The 18742-nt window shown below is 42.4% G+C and overlaps 1 protein-coding gene across 1 annotated transcript in view; it reads left to right on the forward strand.

Annotated features, from left to right (window-relative positions):
- The first annotated feature begins 1062 nt into the window (after positions 1–1062).
- The window catches only part of LOC141020357 (rho GTPase-activating protein 6-like), a 49023-nt gene continuing 31343 nt past the window's right edge, over positions 1063–18742 (forward strand). The window contains exon 1 of the mRNA XM_073495405.1: positions 1063–1310. Coding sequence (XP_073351506.1) covers positions 1269–1310 — 42 coding nt within the window. The 5' untranslated portion in view covers positions 1063–1268. The remainder of the gene's footprint in view (positions 1311–18742) is intronic.

Genomic DNA, 18742 nt, shown 5'->3' on the forward strand with positions numbered 1-18742 from the left:
CCAATTTAACCGAGTTAAAACTGAGTTTCCCCACGATAACGAGTTAAATTTCATTTGTTTTTCGAGGTCACCAGTAATTTATGTCACTACCATGGAACAAATGTTTTTTTCCCAGAGAACGCAGATCATTTTGTTGAAATCTTGAGAAAAATAACTTTGCTTATGTCATCATCAAGAGATAAGAAATGTTGTTTTTTCCAAGATAATGAGACAAAGAGAAAATGATTCCACGAGATTCACAAGAGTTGACCATGACACACACACACACACACACACACACACACACACACACACACACACACACTGCTCTGTGGGGTCGGGTTTTGGTAGTTTTAAAGCAAACCACATGAAGGTTTTATGAATTTAGCCATTAATAATGGGTACTCCTTGATGCACATACAGCATGGCACTGCTGTGCTCTTAAACATTATAAGCTTTAAGTAATAAGAGGGAACAATCTTTTCTTTTCTTGTGATAATGGATTAATCGGGATAGCAACACTTGTTATTCCGTGATAATGACATAAATAACTTGTGATCTTGAGAAAATGTAAATCAGATCTAAATAATCTTTATTTTTATTGTTGTAAATTTGTCAAATTAACAGATCAGCTCAGATTCAATCAGGATATGATGTATATGGGATAAAAAAACATTTTTAAAAGAAGAAGACACTGACTCAGACAGTCTCATCTCCTCGGGTCATTTGAAAAATGAAACTGAATATAATTTGTTCAAATTATAAATAAAAACACGTCCGTCTCAAGATAACTATCAGACTCGCAGTTACTGTCTTACTTTCTAATTGTTTAGAAATACGAAATAAAGCCGATATTATTTTGAAAATCTCAACCGGAAGCCTCGCACTCCAGCTCACTTGACAGTCCCCCCTCTCTGCTTCTACGCGCTCGGTTCAGCATCTGTCTTCAGCAGAGAGTCCGCGGAGCGCGCAGTATGGATCCGTTACGCATTACGCACTGTGGTGTCCTGTCTGGCACAGATGCTTCTCTGACACGCGCTTCTGACTCGCGTAAAGCCATGAACTGTTAAAAGCAGGCGACATAAAGTAGTCCAAGGTCTCTGTTTGTCTTTTATGTAGATAGAGGAGAGGAGGGAGACACAAGTGATTCGTGGAGACTTTTTTTTTTCTTCCTACGCTCCGCTCCGACGCACACACACACTTCTTCTGGACTTATTGTTTTCTGAACGGGATATCATCTGTTGCATCTGCATTTTGGGGTGTTTATATGTGGATACTCATTCGGGACCATGGGAGACTCCGTGTTCCTCGACAGGCAAAATTCCTATCTTGTAAGTACTGGGTTTACTGGCCCATAAATTAATTATAATGACTCGGAGGTTCACTGATAAGGCTTTGAGGGTTTACATCTTCTGTGGTCTGTTGAGCGTACGCGCGTGCAAGTATAGTGTGTGTGTGAGTGTGTGCATGTGTGTGCTTGTGTGGTGAACAGAGAGAGATGTTTATTTCCTGCATGACGATGACTTTAAGACAGTTTTGCATATAGAATCTGAAACTTCTGTCTCCCTGTAAATCTCACAGCATGCATTTAAAGTGCTTTTGCAGAATTTCTATTAATTTCATGCAGTCACAAGCTTTTTTTTACACTTCAATCTTGCATGAATTTTAAGATATGCAAGAAATAAATGGATATGACTTTAAGATTTTAGCAAAATCAAAGTATTTCCCTGTAAAAAGTCAGTGACTGAAACAGAAACCCGAGCTCAAAGGGGCCTCAACATGCAAAAAACTTCCTGTGATGGAACATTTTAAGTGACATGTGGCATATAGAGCACCGACGCATGCAGGCACACAAGACCACACATGTTTCCTGGTTTCAAGGGGAGACTTCAGCTCGGTATAGGCGCACAGAGCCGCAGCAGACTTCTCAGCCACAGGTGTTTTGTTTGACACTCTACACCTCGAAGCTCGCTGGCCAGATGAGGGCAAAACACACAGCTATGGGTCAAGGCCGCGAGGAACGATGACGGAATGAGAACCTCACCTTCAAAAACCAAACCCCTCAGCATTTTGGAGCTCACGTTTTACCCGTCTGACGATGATTAGAAAGCTTTTCCGGAGAAGCGACAGGTTGCCTGCAGAACAGGTTCATTCAAATGTGGGAACCGAGTAGTAGTAGTACTTTATCATCTCTCCTCCATCTGTCCCCTCTTCTCCTCCTCCCCAGTGGTGAGGAATCCTCAGCTCACTGCTCCAGCGGTCTGTCTCCTCTTTATGACTAATGTTTCTGTGGCTGAGAGCACTCGTAAAGCTACAAGCAATTGATTTGGAAAACAAAGGAATTTTCTTTGGCTCGGCCGATGGCGCGTTGCGGTCTGGGTTTGTGCTTTGGAGTGTGGCTGTGTGGTGTGAAAGCCGTCGCCACATGACCCACAGCGATGGCGTTTAAAATTCATCCAACGCAGGCTGATGAGGCGTCAGTGCTCGGGCCAAATTGTTCTTGATGTGGCACTCAACGTCAGTGCTTGTCATCTTTGGAGAGGAATGAAATTTGATGCATCTGGGCGCCTATTTGTTTATTCAGATTCTGGTCTACTAGATATAGCAGAGTGTAAATACTTAGAGCCTTTGGAATGGGTGAGTTGATTGGACTCAATCCCAAAACTGATAGGGCACCTTTCCAGCACAATGCTAAAAACCACAGTATGTCTGAAGACAATGGTGGTGAAAAATGCAGCAGATTCATGCTCACCTCTGTTATTGAACTTTTTTTGGTGGTGTCCCAAAGAATGAGATTGCGAATACAAGCATCTGAAATCCTTTGCTTGAACGCCTGGGCTCACCCTCAGGGTCAGGATGAAGAGCTCAGACATACAGAATGAGCAGAGTCAGCTGAGGTAGTGGAATCCGGCAGGTTGTGGTTCACGCTGGATGCCACCATGTGGAGGTATTCCAGTTGAGGGAGGATACCTGGGGCTAACCAAGAAAACAATAGAGGGATTATATGTCCTACATGGTTTGGGAATACCCCCAAGATCCCCCAAGAAGAGCTGGGGGAAGTGAGGAGGTACAAAGCCATGTGGGCTACTTTGCTTATAAGCAGCAGAAAATATCTGGCTGGAAAAAAATTATCGCAATTAATGCTTTCTTTTTGAAATCAATCAATCAATTGAGGGCGTTTTTCACTATTTTCCAGTGACAAGAAAGCTACTTGGATAGGTTTAGGCAAGAAAATGTCTTGGTCAGGTTTAGGCTAGAAATCTGCTAGGTTAGGTTGAGGCTAAAAGACTACTTGGTTAGGTTTAGGCTGGAAGTTTACTTGGTTGGTTTCAGGCTAGACATCTACTTGGTTAGGTTTAGGTTAGAAATCTACTTGGTTAGGTTTAGGTTAGAAATATACTTGGTTAGGTTTAGGTTAGAAATCTACTTGGTTAGGTTTAGTTTTAGCAAGTTTTGTTTAATTTTGGAGCTGTTTAATTTTTGCAATTTTTGCATAAAAAGATTACTTACCCAATCAACCAGTTATCCATATAGTTGCTGATTCTTTTTCTTTGATTGATTAATCAGCTAAACTTTCAGTTCTGTTTCAGATACCCAAGTTAGTGTTATGGCTAGTCAGCATTCTGGTGATTGTGGTAGGACAGCTCAAAGTGTTTCATTGGATCAAATGATTAAGCCTGGAATCAAAAATCTTGGTCTGTCAGTCTAAACAATGAAAACAAAAGACCTAGTCTGATGACATCATGAAGTAGCATAGGATCATGTGAGTTGTTGTCTTCACAGTTAAACAACTACCATTGCTGATGAAAATCTATCTGATCTGACTGATCTGAGGTAGAAATGCTCTCTCTTCCTCTTTCTCTGACATGTCATCTGATGCTTTAATTTTTTGTTATTTTAATGCAGAAATCTTACATATTATATCTTTTACTTGGAAGGGTAGGTGAGGATTTAATGCCATTTGCGTTGTCCCTGTCCTTTGATTCGGTATCTGATAAAACCATCATGCCTTTTCTCCATTTTGAACATATTTTCCTCTTTGGCCTTGAGACAGTGTCACATCTCTTTGATTTATCTGATTGTTTCTTATTTTCCCAGCCTGCCCTGTGCTTGAGGCCACACTGGAGTATGTGGGTGTGCTGGAGGCATACAAGCACGTCAAGCAAAGTCTCTGTTGATACTCTACATTTCATGAGCAAGCAGTAAAAATCTAGTAATCGCGTCTCGAGTGCGTACCGTGACTGTGCCAAGCTGTAAAATAAACTATAGTTTGCATTGGAAAATGTGTCTAAACAAAAGTCACGGATGGTAATCTACTTTGTGGAGGCTTTATATGGTAAGAAATTCATTCAGACAGCATCTATTAACTGTAAATATAAGAAAACTTTCCTCAGGAAACCTTAAACCACATCTTTATTGCAAAAAAGCAGCAGGTAAAGGCACAAGAGTTATGTCCTGACTGTGCATCATAATCAAACACTAGTGGACTTGCAGCCAGGCTTGCTCATTGCTGTCTCATAAATCCTCAACACTTAGTTGAGCTTGATGCAAGAATGCAGTTAAAATATGACAAAGAAGCGGTTCCAAAGCAAAATGCATTTGTGTTAATGGACGATTACGCCTCTTCAAGCCGCTCTCCTTCTGTAGATGATAAACAAACGCAGGCTTTTGTCATTCCTGCCAGGGCAGATAAATATTTCAGATTCTAGGTTACCAGGCTGGAGACACACAGGGATGGAGAAGATGGAGAGGGAGCCAGAACGCAAGTGGGATTGTTGTGTAACAGCACCTTGCGGTCGCCAGTGCGTAAACGTTTAATCCCCTCTCATTCCCAGCCTCGCACTCGTTCCAGTTGCAGTGACGTGTGATGTGTTCTACTCATGGCGTCAAGGCTTTGTACTAATGGAATACCATCAGGGATAACATGTAACAGTATGGACTGATCACTCAGCTCCTGTCTTTCAAGTCATATGTTTTCCAGCATTGCAGTCTGCAGGTTCACATGGTGTTGCGAGGATTACGAGAATGACACACATGCAGGATGATAAAAATGTCAAGAAGAACAAATCATTCCTTTTAAAATGGTTTATCAGGAACAAAGAAAACAAGGCAAATTCATGTTTTTTGGCTTTTGAACACAGACAGGCTCTTCTTTTTCATCTGCAACATGTCCACCAATCACTAGTGCTGACTTGCAGTCCTGCCCGTGCAGTTGTCTGTAAAGGAACGAGCATCTGCGGACGCAGAAATGCCAAACTTGTGGCTTAACAGATGTCAGTCTAAGACTATACTGAGGGTTTCTGTGGATGATTGGAACAGGCTACAAGAGAATGCACATATATTTATTAACTGGTTTTACAACACTGAGAATATCTTTGTTATTCAATGAAAGTATATAACTTTGACCTGATGATGGTGCAACCTCATGGTCATGCTTTGGGATCGCCAAAGTCATCATGATACATCATCTGGGAACCATGAATGTCTACTAAAGATTTTGTGCCAAACCACACCAGTTGTATTTTTTAAACACCAAAAAGCACAATAGACAACTCCAAGCTGGCAAAAGTCATCCGGATTCATCCTCTGGAGACCAGGACTTTCTGCAAAAAAATGGATGGCAACGTATTTTATAGTTGCTCGACCAGCAACGCCACACAGAGCGATGTTGGCGTGTGATATGAGCTGTGAATCTCTGAACCGAAGTTAGCCTAACTATTTGAATCAACCTCCTAATTCCCAATTGTTTGCTCAGCACAGAAGATTTATTTGGCTTTCGCAGACAAGCTTGTTAACTTGTTTATTCAGCGGCTTAACAAATCATGAATCCTCCATTGATTCTGCCAGGAAACGTACGTCCGCTACACAGGGAGATTGTCATCTGATACAAAAAGACACTAATCACACTTGACACTTTGCACAAGGTGGATTATATAACCTGCTCCTGTAAGGATTTGTCCTGTACAACTGAATATTCAGTGTCTCTATGGTATTATGTGCTGTGCTCATTCTGGAGGGCCTACTCTTAAATTTGCACCGAAAACATTGTCACTCCTGACCTGCATTGGTAAGAACAACTGTCTCACCATTACATCGTTGTTTTGTACCCGCTGATTAGTGTTCTCGCCTGGAGTTGAGTCGTGGGTCATGTGCACCGTGAAGTAATATGTCACGTAATGACAACAGAGACATGAATGAACAAGGACCTTTCAGAATACATGGGTTTGATGCGAGTGAGCTAATCCTGGTGACGAGCCAGCCGGCACAGAGGCCAATATTCAAATAAGGACCGTCTTTGTCTTGAAATCTTGTTCAACGTGGTCAACGTGCACATTTTAAAGTAGGTTATCAGTCAAATGCAGGGTTTATTTGAGAAGCCGGTGCTTCGTCCTTCTGCAGTTCAGTTTGGAGTATGACAAGAGCTTGATAATGATTTGCAATTGACTTTTTAATCAGCTCAGGCTACACTGGATTGATAGATGAGCCCGTGCTGTGGCTGACACTGAGTAGTAGTAATGCGGACAGAGAGCAACACAAAGGGAGTGTTGATGAAATGATTGATTACCCTCCACTATCATTTGTCTCATCTTTGACTGTGTCTCTGTTTGAGTCCGACCAAACAGAAAACGCTCTGTCTTCCAGGGACCCTTGTCAGGGTGCAGCTACCTGTTAAGACAAGCACCAAATTCCCCCACTTTTGTCTCCTATTGTCCTCCTCTTTGCTCTTGACATTTGACTTCGCTGTGCTCCGCTGTTTATTCGCAACTTCGAATGACCTCTTTTTCCCTCCTCCTCTAACTCCGTAGCTCCGAGAGCAAACATTTTATAACACACTGTCGCCTCCTCACCTGCTGATGTGTGACCTTGTTCTATTGCGGTAAGTGTGTTTGCTCTGCTCCCGTGCCACTCCCAGTACAAACAGCTCTGGCAGAAAAAGCCATGAAGGCTCCAGTCATGAGACAAATTGAAAAATGTGTTTTGCAGGCTTTGCAGGATAATTGGATGGATATACGTAACACTCGATCCCATTTCGAATTTTTACCCCTACCCCACATTTTTGAGTTCCCCGTTGCCCCTCAGAGCAGAGTTACCTCATGGCGCCCCTTTCTCACGAATGCCACATTTCAAGAACACATACAAATGTCCACTTAGAATGGAGGATGAACTGATTGCAATTTGGTGGTCAAAGGTCAGAGGTTAAGGTAACTGTGACCTCACAAAAAACAATTTTGGCCATAACTCAAGAATTCAAACAACAATTATGATTGTAATTTTACACAGATGTCTGTTAAATAAATAGAAAGGCAGTCACGTTCTGCCCATTATTCAATGCCATAGCTCAGGGACAGCAACTTGATTGGTGCACGGAGGCACACAACTGCAAGGCGGTGACTCCAGTTTTATGCTCGTTATAAAGACGAGGACCATAATACACTGAAACAACACAGAGTTTAAAGACTCCATTTGTAGGGCCATGTAAAGCCCTAACACTTCACCCTACCCATCTATCCCAACAAGAATTGGGATCCCCCCCATCCCCCTAGGTGTGAACGCAAAAAACAGAGGGGTAGGACTAAGTGTTAGGAGCAAGGGATGTATTGGGATTGGGCCTAAATCTTTATTGATTTTAAGTGTTATCCAAAAGAGAATGCCCATTGTTGGTGCTTGAGTGACTGAAATGAACAGCTGTGCTCATGCCTGTCTCTCTCTCTCTCTCTCTCTCTCTCTCTCTCTCTCTCTCTCTCTCTCTGTGTGTGTGTGTGTGTGTGTGTGGGAGGGTGGATGGCATCAACCATCCATGCGGCCTCTTAGTCATCAGCGGTTTATTTACATTGATCACAAGTTTTCCTAAGCACACTCTGACCCAGAGGGGGAACTACGCAGGAGTGGACATTTTGTTCGCAGGAGTGCAGCTACTAGGAATGCGCACAGATACTGAATTATTTCAGACATTTCTGCTTTCATTACCCGAGCCTTTCAGTCCAGTTTCGGGGGAAAATGCTCCTCTTTCCCTGCTGTCTTATGACCGCCCTGCTCGGGGCTTGATGACCTCTTCTCATGTATGTCATGTGTTATGACATTCCTCTGCATTCATTAACCTCACACTTGAAAGGATCCCCGCTCTGGTGTTGCATGTGTTGCACGGCAGGAAAAGAGAAAACCGCATCTTGGCGTTCCACAGCCGTCACTTCTGGCTCGTCATGACAACACCGTCCGTCCCTCGTTTTTCTTTCTAGACCCTGTCAGGGAAAGGCACTTGTTTTATTATCAACAGCGAAAGAGAAGTCCGCCCTCCCCAAGACTTGTCTTTTTATGGAGATGGTCGAAGGCTGAGGGGGGAAAACACAGCAGAGGAAGTGCAGAAGAGAAAGTTCTGGCGAGATCTGATCTACTGTTTGCCGGGGTAGATGCGCTACTAGGAGTCTTTCTGCAGGCCTGAACAAAAATATGTGCTGTAGGTGTTTTAAAAGGAGCTTGATTTACAGCTTTGCCCTGGTTTGGTCATTACTTCATCCAGAGGTGTTTCTTTTCTTGAGGGAAAGTTAAGAGAGTTGGTAAGTCGGTTCATGAAAAGGTTAGACATGCTTCTTGGCTGTTCGTGTAAAAGCCATGAGGGCATGATGTCAATCACCGTGTCGCTGTGTGAAGTGCAGAAGTATTACATCACGGTTTGAGAATCTTAAAGAACCATTACAGCACGTTCGCCCTGATTTGCAAGTGCTGCAGAATGGTGCAATGCACTGGATGCTGGACAGGACTAATCAAGTTTACCATCCCGGGTAATCTTCACACGCTGATGTTTGCACTCAGCCACACATGAGCGCACACATACACATGAGTCATGCACACAAAGCAGAGCTGGATGCTTAATAACGAGAACGGGTCGTGCTGTCCGGCAGAGACGTCTCTGCTCATGTTTTCAACACCTCAGACAGCTGCTGCTCTCTCGTCGACCTTAAAAACACAGCCGTGCCAAAACCAGCCAAAGCTGTTGAATCTCGTATACACTTCACGGCCTCGAGCGCTTTTGTATTTGCATCTCGCAGCAGTCTTAAGAGCGCTGCTCACGGATTTAAAGCTGCGGCGAAAACAATTACCCATACTCTTTACTGGAGGTCAGAAATTTCCAGGAAAGCTTTCGCAGAAGGTCAGCGAGTCAGGAACATCGGGTTTGCATCAGTGATCGTGTCTTTGGTGTGTCTCCGAAGGTCAAAGAGCATTGGGGGAAAGTGTGTCTGCGAGCGCTTTTCCTCTAACAAGGTGCATGTGTTTTTGTGCGCTCACGTATAAGTCCGTGCCACAAGCTGGAAGACCTTGAGTGGATGTCTGCGTATGAAATCAGGAAGAATTAATGAGACAGACGTGCAGTAGAGTGACCGAATTGTTATTCTTATGATAGAGATCCAGTTCAGGAGTACATTTGCTGATAAGAGCGAAAGTCCTTGGATCACATCTGAGTTTGCTGCTGTTCTACTAACTTCAGTAACTCAGTGCAGCTTTGTATTTAGGGATGCAAGAAGACATCGGTGCGTCCTCAGTATCAGGCTTGTAAAATGAGTGCCAGCATTGTCCTGAAATGAAGATTTCTGCAGACATGACAGGCTGAGAGGATGATGCTTTTCTTATGAGCATGTGACACAAACTGTCAACTAAGTAGATTCCTTATTTTGCAATATCAGCATGTGCAATTGACCAAAATTACTTATATAATATATACAATATCGTGCATCTGTAGTGACTTTCATTTGTTTTGCTTTCTTTGTATTGCAAAAGCAGCAGCTTCCATGAAGTTCTTCCAGTACAGCAGTGTGTGTAATCCATTTCTCGCCTATTTTTATCATATCCGCTACCCTCTGTTCCAACTCCACCTTTCCAACTTTTTAGCTTTAATCTCTGCTGTCTTCATTCACCGTGTCCTGATTCCCTTTGTCAGCATCGGGCGCACCGACTGGCCAAAGATCTGCAAAGCTGGCGATGCTAAAAACAAAAGCGTTAAACAAGTACAGTATTGCATATTTGAGCCACACAATCTGTTGAACAAGCTAATATAGATACTCAGATTGACAATGAGGTTGTCTTACTCCAAGAAAAACGAAACATGCTTATCCTTTGATATTGGATGACAGTAACTCTTAATGCACATCTTATCCTGCATTGCATTTTTGTCAATTCAGCCCTCGCTGCTGGAAGAACATTGCAGAACTCTCTGGACCAAACTGCCGAAGCAACACGGATCGTGCTATCATGACCGAAATGTGCGGCTTGGTGTGGGTAGTTTAGTTCATGAATAATGAAATGGCTCAGCAGTGGTGAATGTCAAGTATTTGTATGATTCATGACTACCCCCTGATGATCATCATTTCTGGATGGAAGTACATCTCAATCATTATTAGCATGACACATAGCAATCACAAGAAACTTTTATAGGAAAATAAGGGAAAATTGTCTCCCTTTGTCTCGGTGAAGCCAGTGTTTACTTCCTGGTTGTGTTGTATTGCTTCAGCATCTGATCTGATGGCACCGCCCGCCATTCACCTCCCTCTGCAATGAATGACGTGCGGTCTCTCTCAATGTGACAATGCGCAAAGCTGTGCACGAGGCGTGACCGTCTCGAGGCATGACCGTCTACTACGAGTGAGTGTGAGCAAGGAAGCCACAAGGTGAACAGCGGCGTGCCCGGCTTTAAATAAACCGCATCATTCTCAGTCAGCGTCACGATGGTAATGGCTGCCTGTCAGAGATTAGCTGATACGGTCGCCGGTGGCTCGTGCGTACGTGACCCGCCCGAAGGTGCTCGCTCTGATCATCATTAGCGAGCAGAAAGCAGTCGGACACGTGGAGACAGGTGGACTGATAGAATCAAGGCCAGAAAGATAGAGACAGATGATGACAGGCATGAAGCTGGAAGTCAAGTTTCCAGTCTGGTGACATCTCGAGAGGCTCGATGAAGGAAATATTCCGACTAAGAAGAGGAATAACACAGACGGTGCCAGGAATAACAGATTTCCGTGACACACTCTGCAGATACACAGTGTATGGTGCGTTGACGCGCCTGGTACGCACATGTTTGCACACAGGACGTTTTAAAAGTGTGCGCCCATGCGTTTAACCCGCAACTTGTGAGCCATGTGTGCAGAAGTGTGACCCCCAGAGTTCAAGGGGGCCTTCGAGTAAGACTGGATTAGCTGCTCTCAAGGCTGCCGCTGGAATGTGAGGATCAACGTGTCTGTTGTGGCGGTGCACGCGCGAACACACACATGCCCATTTCAACGTGGCACACACACTGTTTACCTTCCAGTCTATTAGAGTCTATTAATATTCCTCCTCTCCCCTCCGTTCTGTCTACTTTCTCTCTCGGCGTGTAATTGAATTTCATGAAACCAGCGCCGTTAGCAGAGGAAATAAGTGGCTATTTTTATCATTTACATCAGTGTACGTGTGCTTGGTGTGGATGTAAACGCAGATTTATAGGTGTTTGGGTCATTTATTCATTCTGCGAAGCTGCGGAGAGCAACGTTTTCATTAAAAGTGTGCTTTTTCTATCAATATTCGCAAAAAAAATGCATTTTGCTTCTTATAGCACCAAAATATGACGGAAAAAGAACAGAAATAAGCAAAAAAATGATCAAGGCTTAAATGATGGGAAATCCTCAGGGTGCATAATCACCGTGTGTGCTGGTAGACACTTGTTTATAGTCAAATGATGAGAGTATGTGAACAGGAAGTGGCTCTGCATGTGTGTATGCCGACTGATGGATGTGTGGATGAATAATTCCATCCATCAAGCAGTATTTGTGTTCACAGTTTTAGAATTATTATGATAATTTTTATTTTTATTTTACATATTTTATGATAATTTTAGAGTAGAGATACTGGAACACAGGTGATGCAATTGTCTTTGAATATAAGCTATGAAAGACAGCCATTGTGTGCACCCAGTCTCTCCCTGAAGGTATTGTGGTGATATTCTAGACAAACCAAAATCTCATTCTTGTGGTCAAGAAAGAACCGAACAAACAGGCTCGTAAAGGTAAAGAAGGGTTTTCAATTTCTTCCTAATCTCCCGACGATCTCTTGTGAAGGTCAGAGTTACGCTGGGTGACGAAACTCGACGGCGTAAATTTCCGGGAAACCAGTGTTCCACCCCCGTGTCAAAATCTTCACAAAGCTTCCTTTTATTTTGAAAATGTGTTTTCGGTTTTACGATCACGGCAGGCTCTATCTGTTTATCTATTATGTGAAACAGGTGGAGGAGAGAGAGCGGGAAATCGGCTGTGTCCTTTGTAAATAGTTCAGTGTTCCACGGTAACTCATAAACACTGCGTTGACTGATAGTTGGCATGTACGAGCAGCATTGTTCAAAGTAAGACTCCTGAGTGAAAACACTGACAGTCCCTGGAAAGGTGGTTTGTGTAAATTTCACTTTCTCCGTGCCAGGTTTTTTTAAAATTCGTGTAAGTGCAGCACCTAAAGAGAAAACGTCATATACACGTCCTCCTTTGCAGCTGTAATAATTCCTACAGCCACTAGAGGTTGCTGCCTTACATGAAACTGTAATATACTGTAGTTCAAATTAAGCTGCTTAAATAGGGCTGTGCAGAGCCTTAAAGTTAGGGAGTGTACTCAAATTATTAGGGGGAAAAGGTGAGGTAGGAAAATAGGTGATGTATTTTTTATTTTTTGCTAATGGGATGTTAGTCTGGTTGTTTTAATTAGTAGCTACAGCCTTTGTGTGTGAACTACATTTAAATGTTTAACCTATTATATAATGCATGTTCAGCACAACCCAGCCTGTTGCACCGATGGGTGAAGCAGCAGCCACAAACCTGCAAGCTAATGCATGCTAAGTCTAAGTTAGCTCATTCAGTAACAATGCTAACAACTGTTTATTTATTCACTCTTGGTTCATCAGAGAGAGCAGCTGCAATACAGAATACGAAAGGTTTTTTTAAAATAATTTTTTGTAATTGCTAATTTTCACTCCTAATGTGCTAACGTGGTTGTTCCGCTAACTATATTAGCTTAAAATGGGGGCTGAGTTGAGATATCAGTGTTGAGGGTGTTGCGGTTTTTCTAAGAGGAGGGTTAATGGACGAATGTTAATAATCCTGGGGTGAGTTTTGCTTCAAACCCTGCGTATGGTTTTCATACGGTCCCTAAAACATTCTCACATTCTCAGTTTTTGGCTGTAGCTGTCACTAAAGCGTCAGCAAAAGACTGTGAAAGACATTTTGGATAATTTTGTCGTCATCATGTTTCAGCGCTGGACTGTTTTTAAACCACTTTGTTTGGTTTAGTTTCCAGCTCTCACCGGTAATCCAACCGACAGCTCACAGTGAGAAACAGACTTTGTTTGACTTCTGATTGCTCTCGCGGAGCAGTGCCAGCGGAATGGTGATAAGTAGTTTACCATGCTAATTAAACACCCCATTAGCACCTATCAGCCTGTGTATAAATTGTTCTACACCTAGTCGTTATTGTTAACGCTCCAGCATTCAGCACTGGCATCCATTCATACGCGCACATGTTTCGGTCAGTTGAAGGTTGGTCGGTGTGTTTGGCAGGACGGCAGCAGCGGAGCGCTGTGTTCACTCTCTTTTCCGCTAGGAAATCAATAATAGAGCAGCTGACCCGACGCTGACCTGTGCTACACGTGCACAAATACATGCACACGAACACACACACACATGCAGTGTCACATCCACTGTCCAGGGAGAACAAAGCATCGCTTGGGCAGTGACGGGTGTGGCGTCGGTCTCCAGGAAGTTACACTTGGCTAAAACTTCCTGGACTGAAACGAGGCTGATGGTTTGAAACAGTAATTGAATTACTTTTGGAGTGTTTTCTCTTGTGTGCAGCGGTTTTATTGTTTTTGACTGGTTTGCATCACATTGTTATAGATTAAGTTCAGCTGAAAATAGTCAATTTATGGTGGTACAGTTTTATTTAAAGCTGGTTGTTTCTTTAGTTTTCACCACTTTTCATTGAAAAATCCCTGGATTTCCTAATGTCCTAGTGCTCTAAAACGCTAGGTTTCTTGTTGGAAGTTGAAAATAGCGAGCAAAATGTTATTTCTTACGATTGAAGATGCAAATTACGCAAAGTCCCTTTAAATATATGACGAAAATAAATGAAAGGCTTGCTCTACAAAGTGTATTTCTTTTGGTATTCTTCAAATTTTATATGATTTGTGTTTTTTAAATGTGATTGTTTTTTATATTTAAAAGAAACAGATAAAAAAAAGGCAGATACAGAAATTACTGATCATTTAAAGGTGCACTATGTAGTTTTGGTGAGGAAGTTTTAATCACAAAAGAAATATCTTCATTGGCTGATTTTGTATTCCGAAACAAACTAAATAAACAAACTCTCTTTGTTTTCGTGACTGAATAAACAAACTGACCTTAAAGCACAACACAATTTCATACTGTGTTACTTTGTTTATATGTGGTGGACCCTGCCACCTTTGTAGCTTCAAACTGTTTTCTGGGGACCTAATTTTCCTCTGAGAACAGCTTGCTCATTCAGATATGGAAAAAAATAATATTTCTGAGTTTATATTATTACCTCATTAATATTGCAAATATTAAAAGTTTAGCTTTCATTGAATTCTATTCAGTCTGATAGAAATGTTACGTTCCCTGTATCCAACAATGTCTCGTTCTGTGTGTAACATATATTTACACACGTTACACACTGTAATCAATATGCTACAGAGAAAACATTAACCAATGTTGAATTTTCTGCTTTAACAAGCATAATCTCTGATATTTTATTTGATTCTAACTTTACAGTGGAGATTGAGTAGAAACATGGAGGAACAGAAACACAGAGAGCTGTAAGATACATGACAAAAGTCTTTGGCAATGGTCGTGATGTGTATTTATAAGTATCAAGCATGAAGAAAGAGCTCTCTAGCTGTCCAGCCATCAGTAAGAGCCCCGGGGGCTGAAATCTGCAGCGTCTCAGCCTCGGTCATACATTCCAGTCCAGTCATGGAAGACTCTCAATCTCCATCGGAAGCTGCCGAGTCAGTCCAGACTCCACCTCCTCCTGCAGGACGAGCCCTGGGGCATGAAAAGGGGCCCTTTATGTTGTTTGGAGTCAAACGTAAAGTGGAACACATTGATCACATTGTCATGTGAAAACACAGGGACGAGGATTGAAAAACAGCAACAAGGAAGAGACAGTGAAGGCATCGTTGTCAAAACTCACAAGACAGAACTATTTTCACATCTTTCATGGTGGCTGTTCTGAGTAAAGTATCACATGTAAGGACTTTTAAAGTGTTCAAAACACAAACAATATTTTTTGTTTGCAATCTCCTCAACATATGTGCGACTGCATGCGTGGCTCATGCGCACACGTTGCATTCAAGTCGCCCCGTAATACGCTGCCATGTGTCTCGCAAAGTGACCACAGCTCTGCCTTAAACTCTGTCATCTTCACCATCAGCGTCGTCCGGATTCAGCAAAGTTATAATCCCTGCTCTTTAACTACCTCGCAGGATTAACTGGGAGGGGGGGACCCGGCACCCACGTGGAAAATAAAGAGTCTTATGGAGACTTTACTCTGATCCCGCTGTGTTAAATGGATACGGTGGAAGAAGCACAGAGAGGGGGGAAAAACAAGAGAATGTGCCGTACCTTTTCTTGGCTCGTGTTCTCGCCATTTGTGCGGAAAATAAACTATCCCCTAATAGGATCAACGTATAATCTTGCACACGTTTGCATCAATGGAACATAAAGACAGAGGTGTTAAGTAAATACACTTTGCGCTCTGATCTGCTGTAATGGAAGGTGTTTGGGATAAATGCAGAAAATGTGAGAAGACGATGAAAGTCCAATCCATCCAGTTTAAGAATGTGCTGATGAAATGGTTCAGGAGCCGCTCTTATCTTAAATGACAGTTGTAACCCCACTTCCTCAAACGATGCAAACACAACCCGCATGTGAAGTCTATTCCCTTTGGCCGTTTTCTGTGAGGAAATCTTCTTGAGCAAGGAGGAGGAGGCCCAGTCCACGGTTACAAAACCGTCCTTTAACTGAAATGCTCGCAGCCAGACTGTAAAATCAGGTTTGTTGTGGGATTTGACAGGCGGGGAAAAATGTCGAACGCTTGAGGGTCTTAAAAAGTCTTTAGAAGACAGCAGCTGTTACACAAGTAAAATAATAAATAAATAAATTCTTGTGTTTATTACAATCTTTGGGACGTCTCCTAAGAACACCAGGAACACTAATGCTAGTTGTTTGGTTGTGAAGCCGCACTACTTTAAGAAAAAAATCGCTTCCTGTCTTTTTTTTCAGGCGTCACATCTGTCATGTGTCGGTCTGGACAACAGGAAGTAACTGTTGTGTGTGTGCCCATGTACTTTTTAAATTGTTGCGTAAATGTTTAAAGGTGCAATATGTGAATTTTTAGTTTAAAATATTCAAAAATGAACTCAAAGTATCAACAGAATGTAAAGAAATAATAGTTGACATTATGTCAAAGACGACCATGTGCTGACTTGTAGAGATACTGTATCTACTGAAGATAGCATGCTAACCAGCTAGCCCCAGGCCTGAAAAATCGCTTCCTCCTAGCGGGCCAGCAGAGGTAGCACCAACACTCAACCGAAGTGAAGTCCAATTAGCTGCATGGCTAACTGAGCTAACAGTAGACAGTAGATACAGTCATGGATGTAGAAGCAGAATACAGTTAGCAGCAGTTAGCAGTTATTAGCAGTGATATGCTGCCCCTATTTGTTTGGAGTGTGAATTCAACAGGTGGCCAATTCTTACATACTGCACCTTTAAACTTTTGATTATCAAAAAGTTGGGGGCCACTAGAAAGGTGTTTGGCATGAGGAGGAAAGTTAAGCAGCCATGATAGTATGTTGGATTTTGTTCTTCACAGTAAGAGAAGGCGATCCTGGGCCGCATGAGTCGCATTCCCACTTTACATGTGAGGCCTGACGTGTTACAGCTTTTTGGCACAGATGCCAATTTTAATCTCTGGATCTATCTATTAAACATTCCAGGATTGATGGAGTGGTACAATATTTCCCTGGGAGTTGTTCCTGTGAAACGTGCATGTGTGTGCGTAAGATCCCGTTCTCACGGTGCCGACATAGTCGAGTGCTCAGACAGCGAAAACGTCCGATGGGAAAGTAATGCCCGCGGGGCTACTTACACAACCGTTTTGACTGATTGACAGATAAAGCGCGCACACACACACACACACAGATGTACTGTATATGTATTGAAGGTCTGCGTTAATGCAGGCATGCTGACTTCGACTGTTCGATTCCACATACTTATTTATATCCAGGTCAGTCTATTCTGCAGCTGCACATTTGTTGAGTCACTGTGAGCAGATGCAACTATTTTCACATCAGACATGTTTTGCTATTCTTTGGGGAAAACGGCAAATTGGATGAGAAAATACATGATTCAGCAAACTAACCACCGAGTCACAATCAGAGATGTGCCCACAAACTGAGATAAAGTGATGTGATTTGAGCTATAAATGAGGAAGCTGGAACTGACTGGTTTTGTCCAGGGAAAGAAGATAGATACGAACTCATTAATTCTTAAAGGTCACATGATGTTATGTTTCTTATAACACGATTATCTTTTGATTTCATATATAAATACCGTGATACTCTCAAAACCACGCCGCCCCAGCACTGCCATTGTTCTAAAAAAACACTGTCAGAGTGCGGAAAAAACGGTGGTCGGTGCCTGCTCAGGCCTGCGAGAGCTGACCAATCAGAGCAGACAGAGGAGGAGGGCCTTAAAGAGACAGGCACTGAAATGGAGTAAATAGAGGTGCTGAAGCAGTTAAAAGTATGATTTTTTTAACATCAAGGCATGTTTATTGATTAATAAACACCCTAAATAAAAATATGAACCTGTAAATGAGCATATGGACCTTTATATATTTATTTTGATTTAGTAAACGATTCCTTCGAGCCCTTTTTAAAGCAAAAATTGGCCATAATTCACTTTCCAGCTTCTCAAATGTCAATATTTCCTGTTTTTTTCCTGTGGTCTATTACAGTTAACTGAATTTACTCAGGTTTCCGAACTTTAAGTCAGACAAAAGAAGCGATTTCAATATGTTAAACCTGGCTCTGGAACAATAATGAAAATAAGGACAGTTGTGAGAGTCAATGGAGACTTTTATTGTTACAGATTTAAGTCATTTTCATCTGTCTCTTACTATTCAGTCCTGGCACTGAAGATCTTTTGGTACTTCGGGCCAGCTTTGTAGAAAATCAATGGCTTCCATCGGAGCACTGGGAACTGTTATGATTGTTCTAATGTTTTTTTACGCTAAATGTTACTGATGTGCCGCAAACCACACCTAAGGAGAGTAATTACACACAGCTGGGAAGCCACTGAGGGATCGTATTTTTGTCAGGGTGGGGTGGCATGAGTCTCTCCATCCAGACTCGGAAATTTGATATCGCATGAGTGAAATTGATGCATGAGCCACAGTCGTTACATCACTCTATAACGAGCTGCAGTTTCATTCTGGGGATGTTATTTCCTGATTGTCTGAAGCTGCTGCCAAGAAGCCTGAAATGCGGAATACCAGATACGTCTGCAATTTGTTAAAGTGAGATCAGCCTCTGAATTAAACACCCGCTGATGAAAAAGATGAATAAACCGATCTATAGCCATCATCACTCCGAGCGAGGCACTTTTTCCTGGCGAGTCATCCTTCCATTTCTTCAGCCGTAAAGTGTCTGTTGACTAAGATTGGTGCCCACCTC

Source organism: Pagrus major, chromosome 24, assembly GCF_040436345.1.
Source record: "Pagrus major chromosome 24, Pma_NU_1.0".
Classification (NCBI taxonomy): Eukaryota; Metazoa; Chordata; class Actinopteri; order Spariformes; family Sparidae; genus Pagrus; species Pagrus major.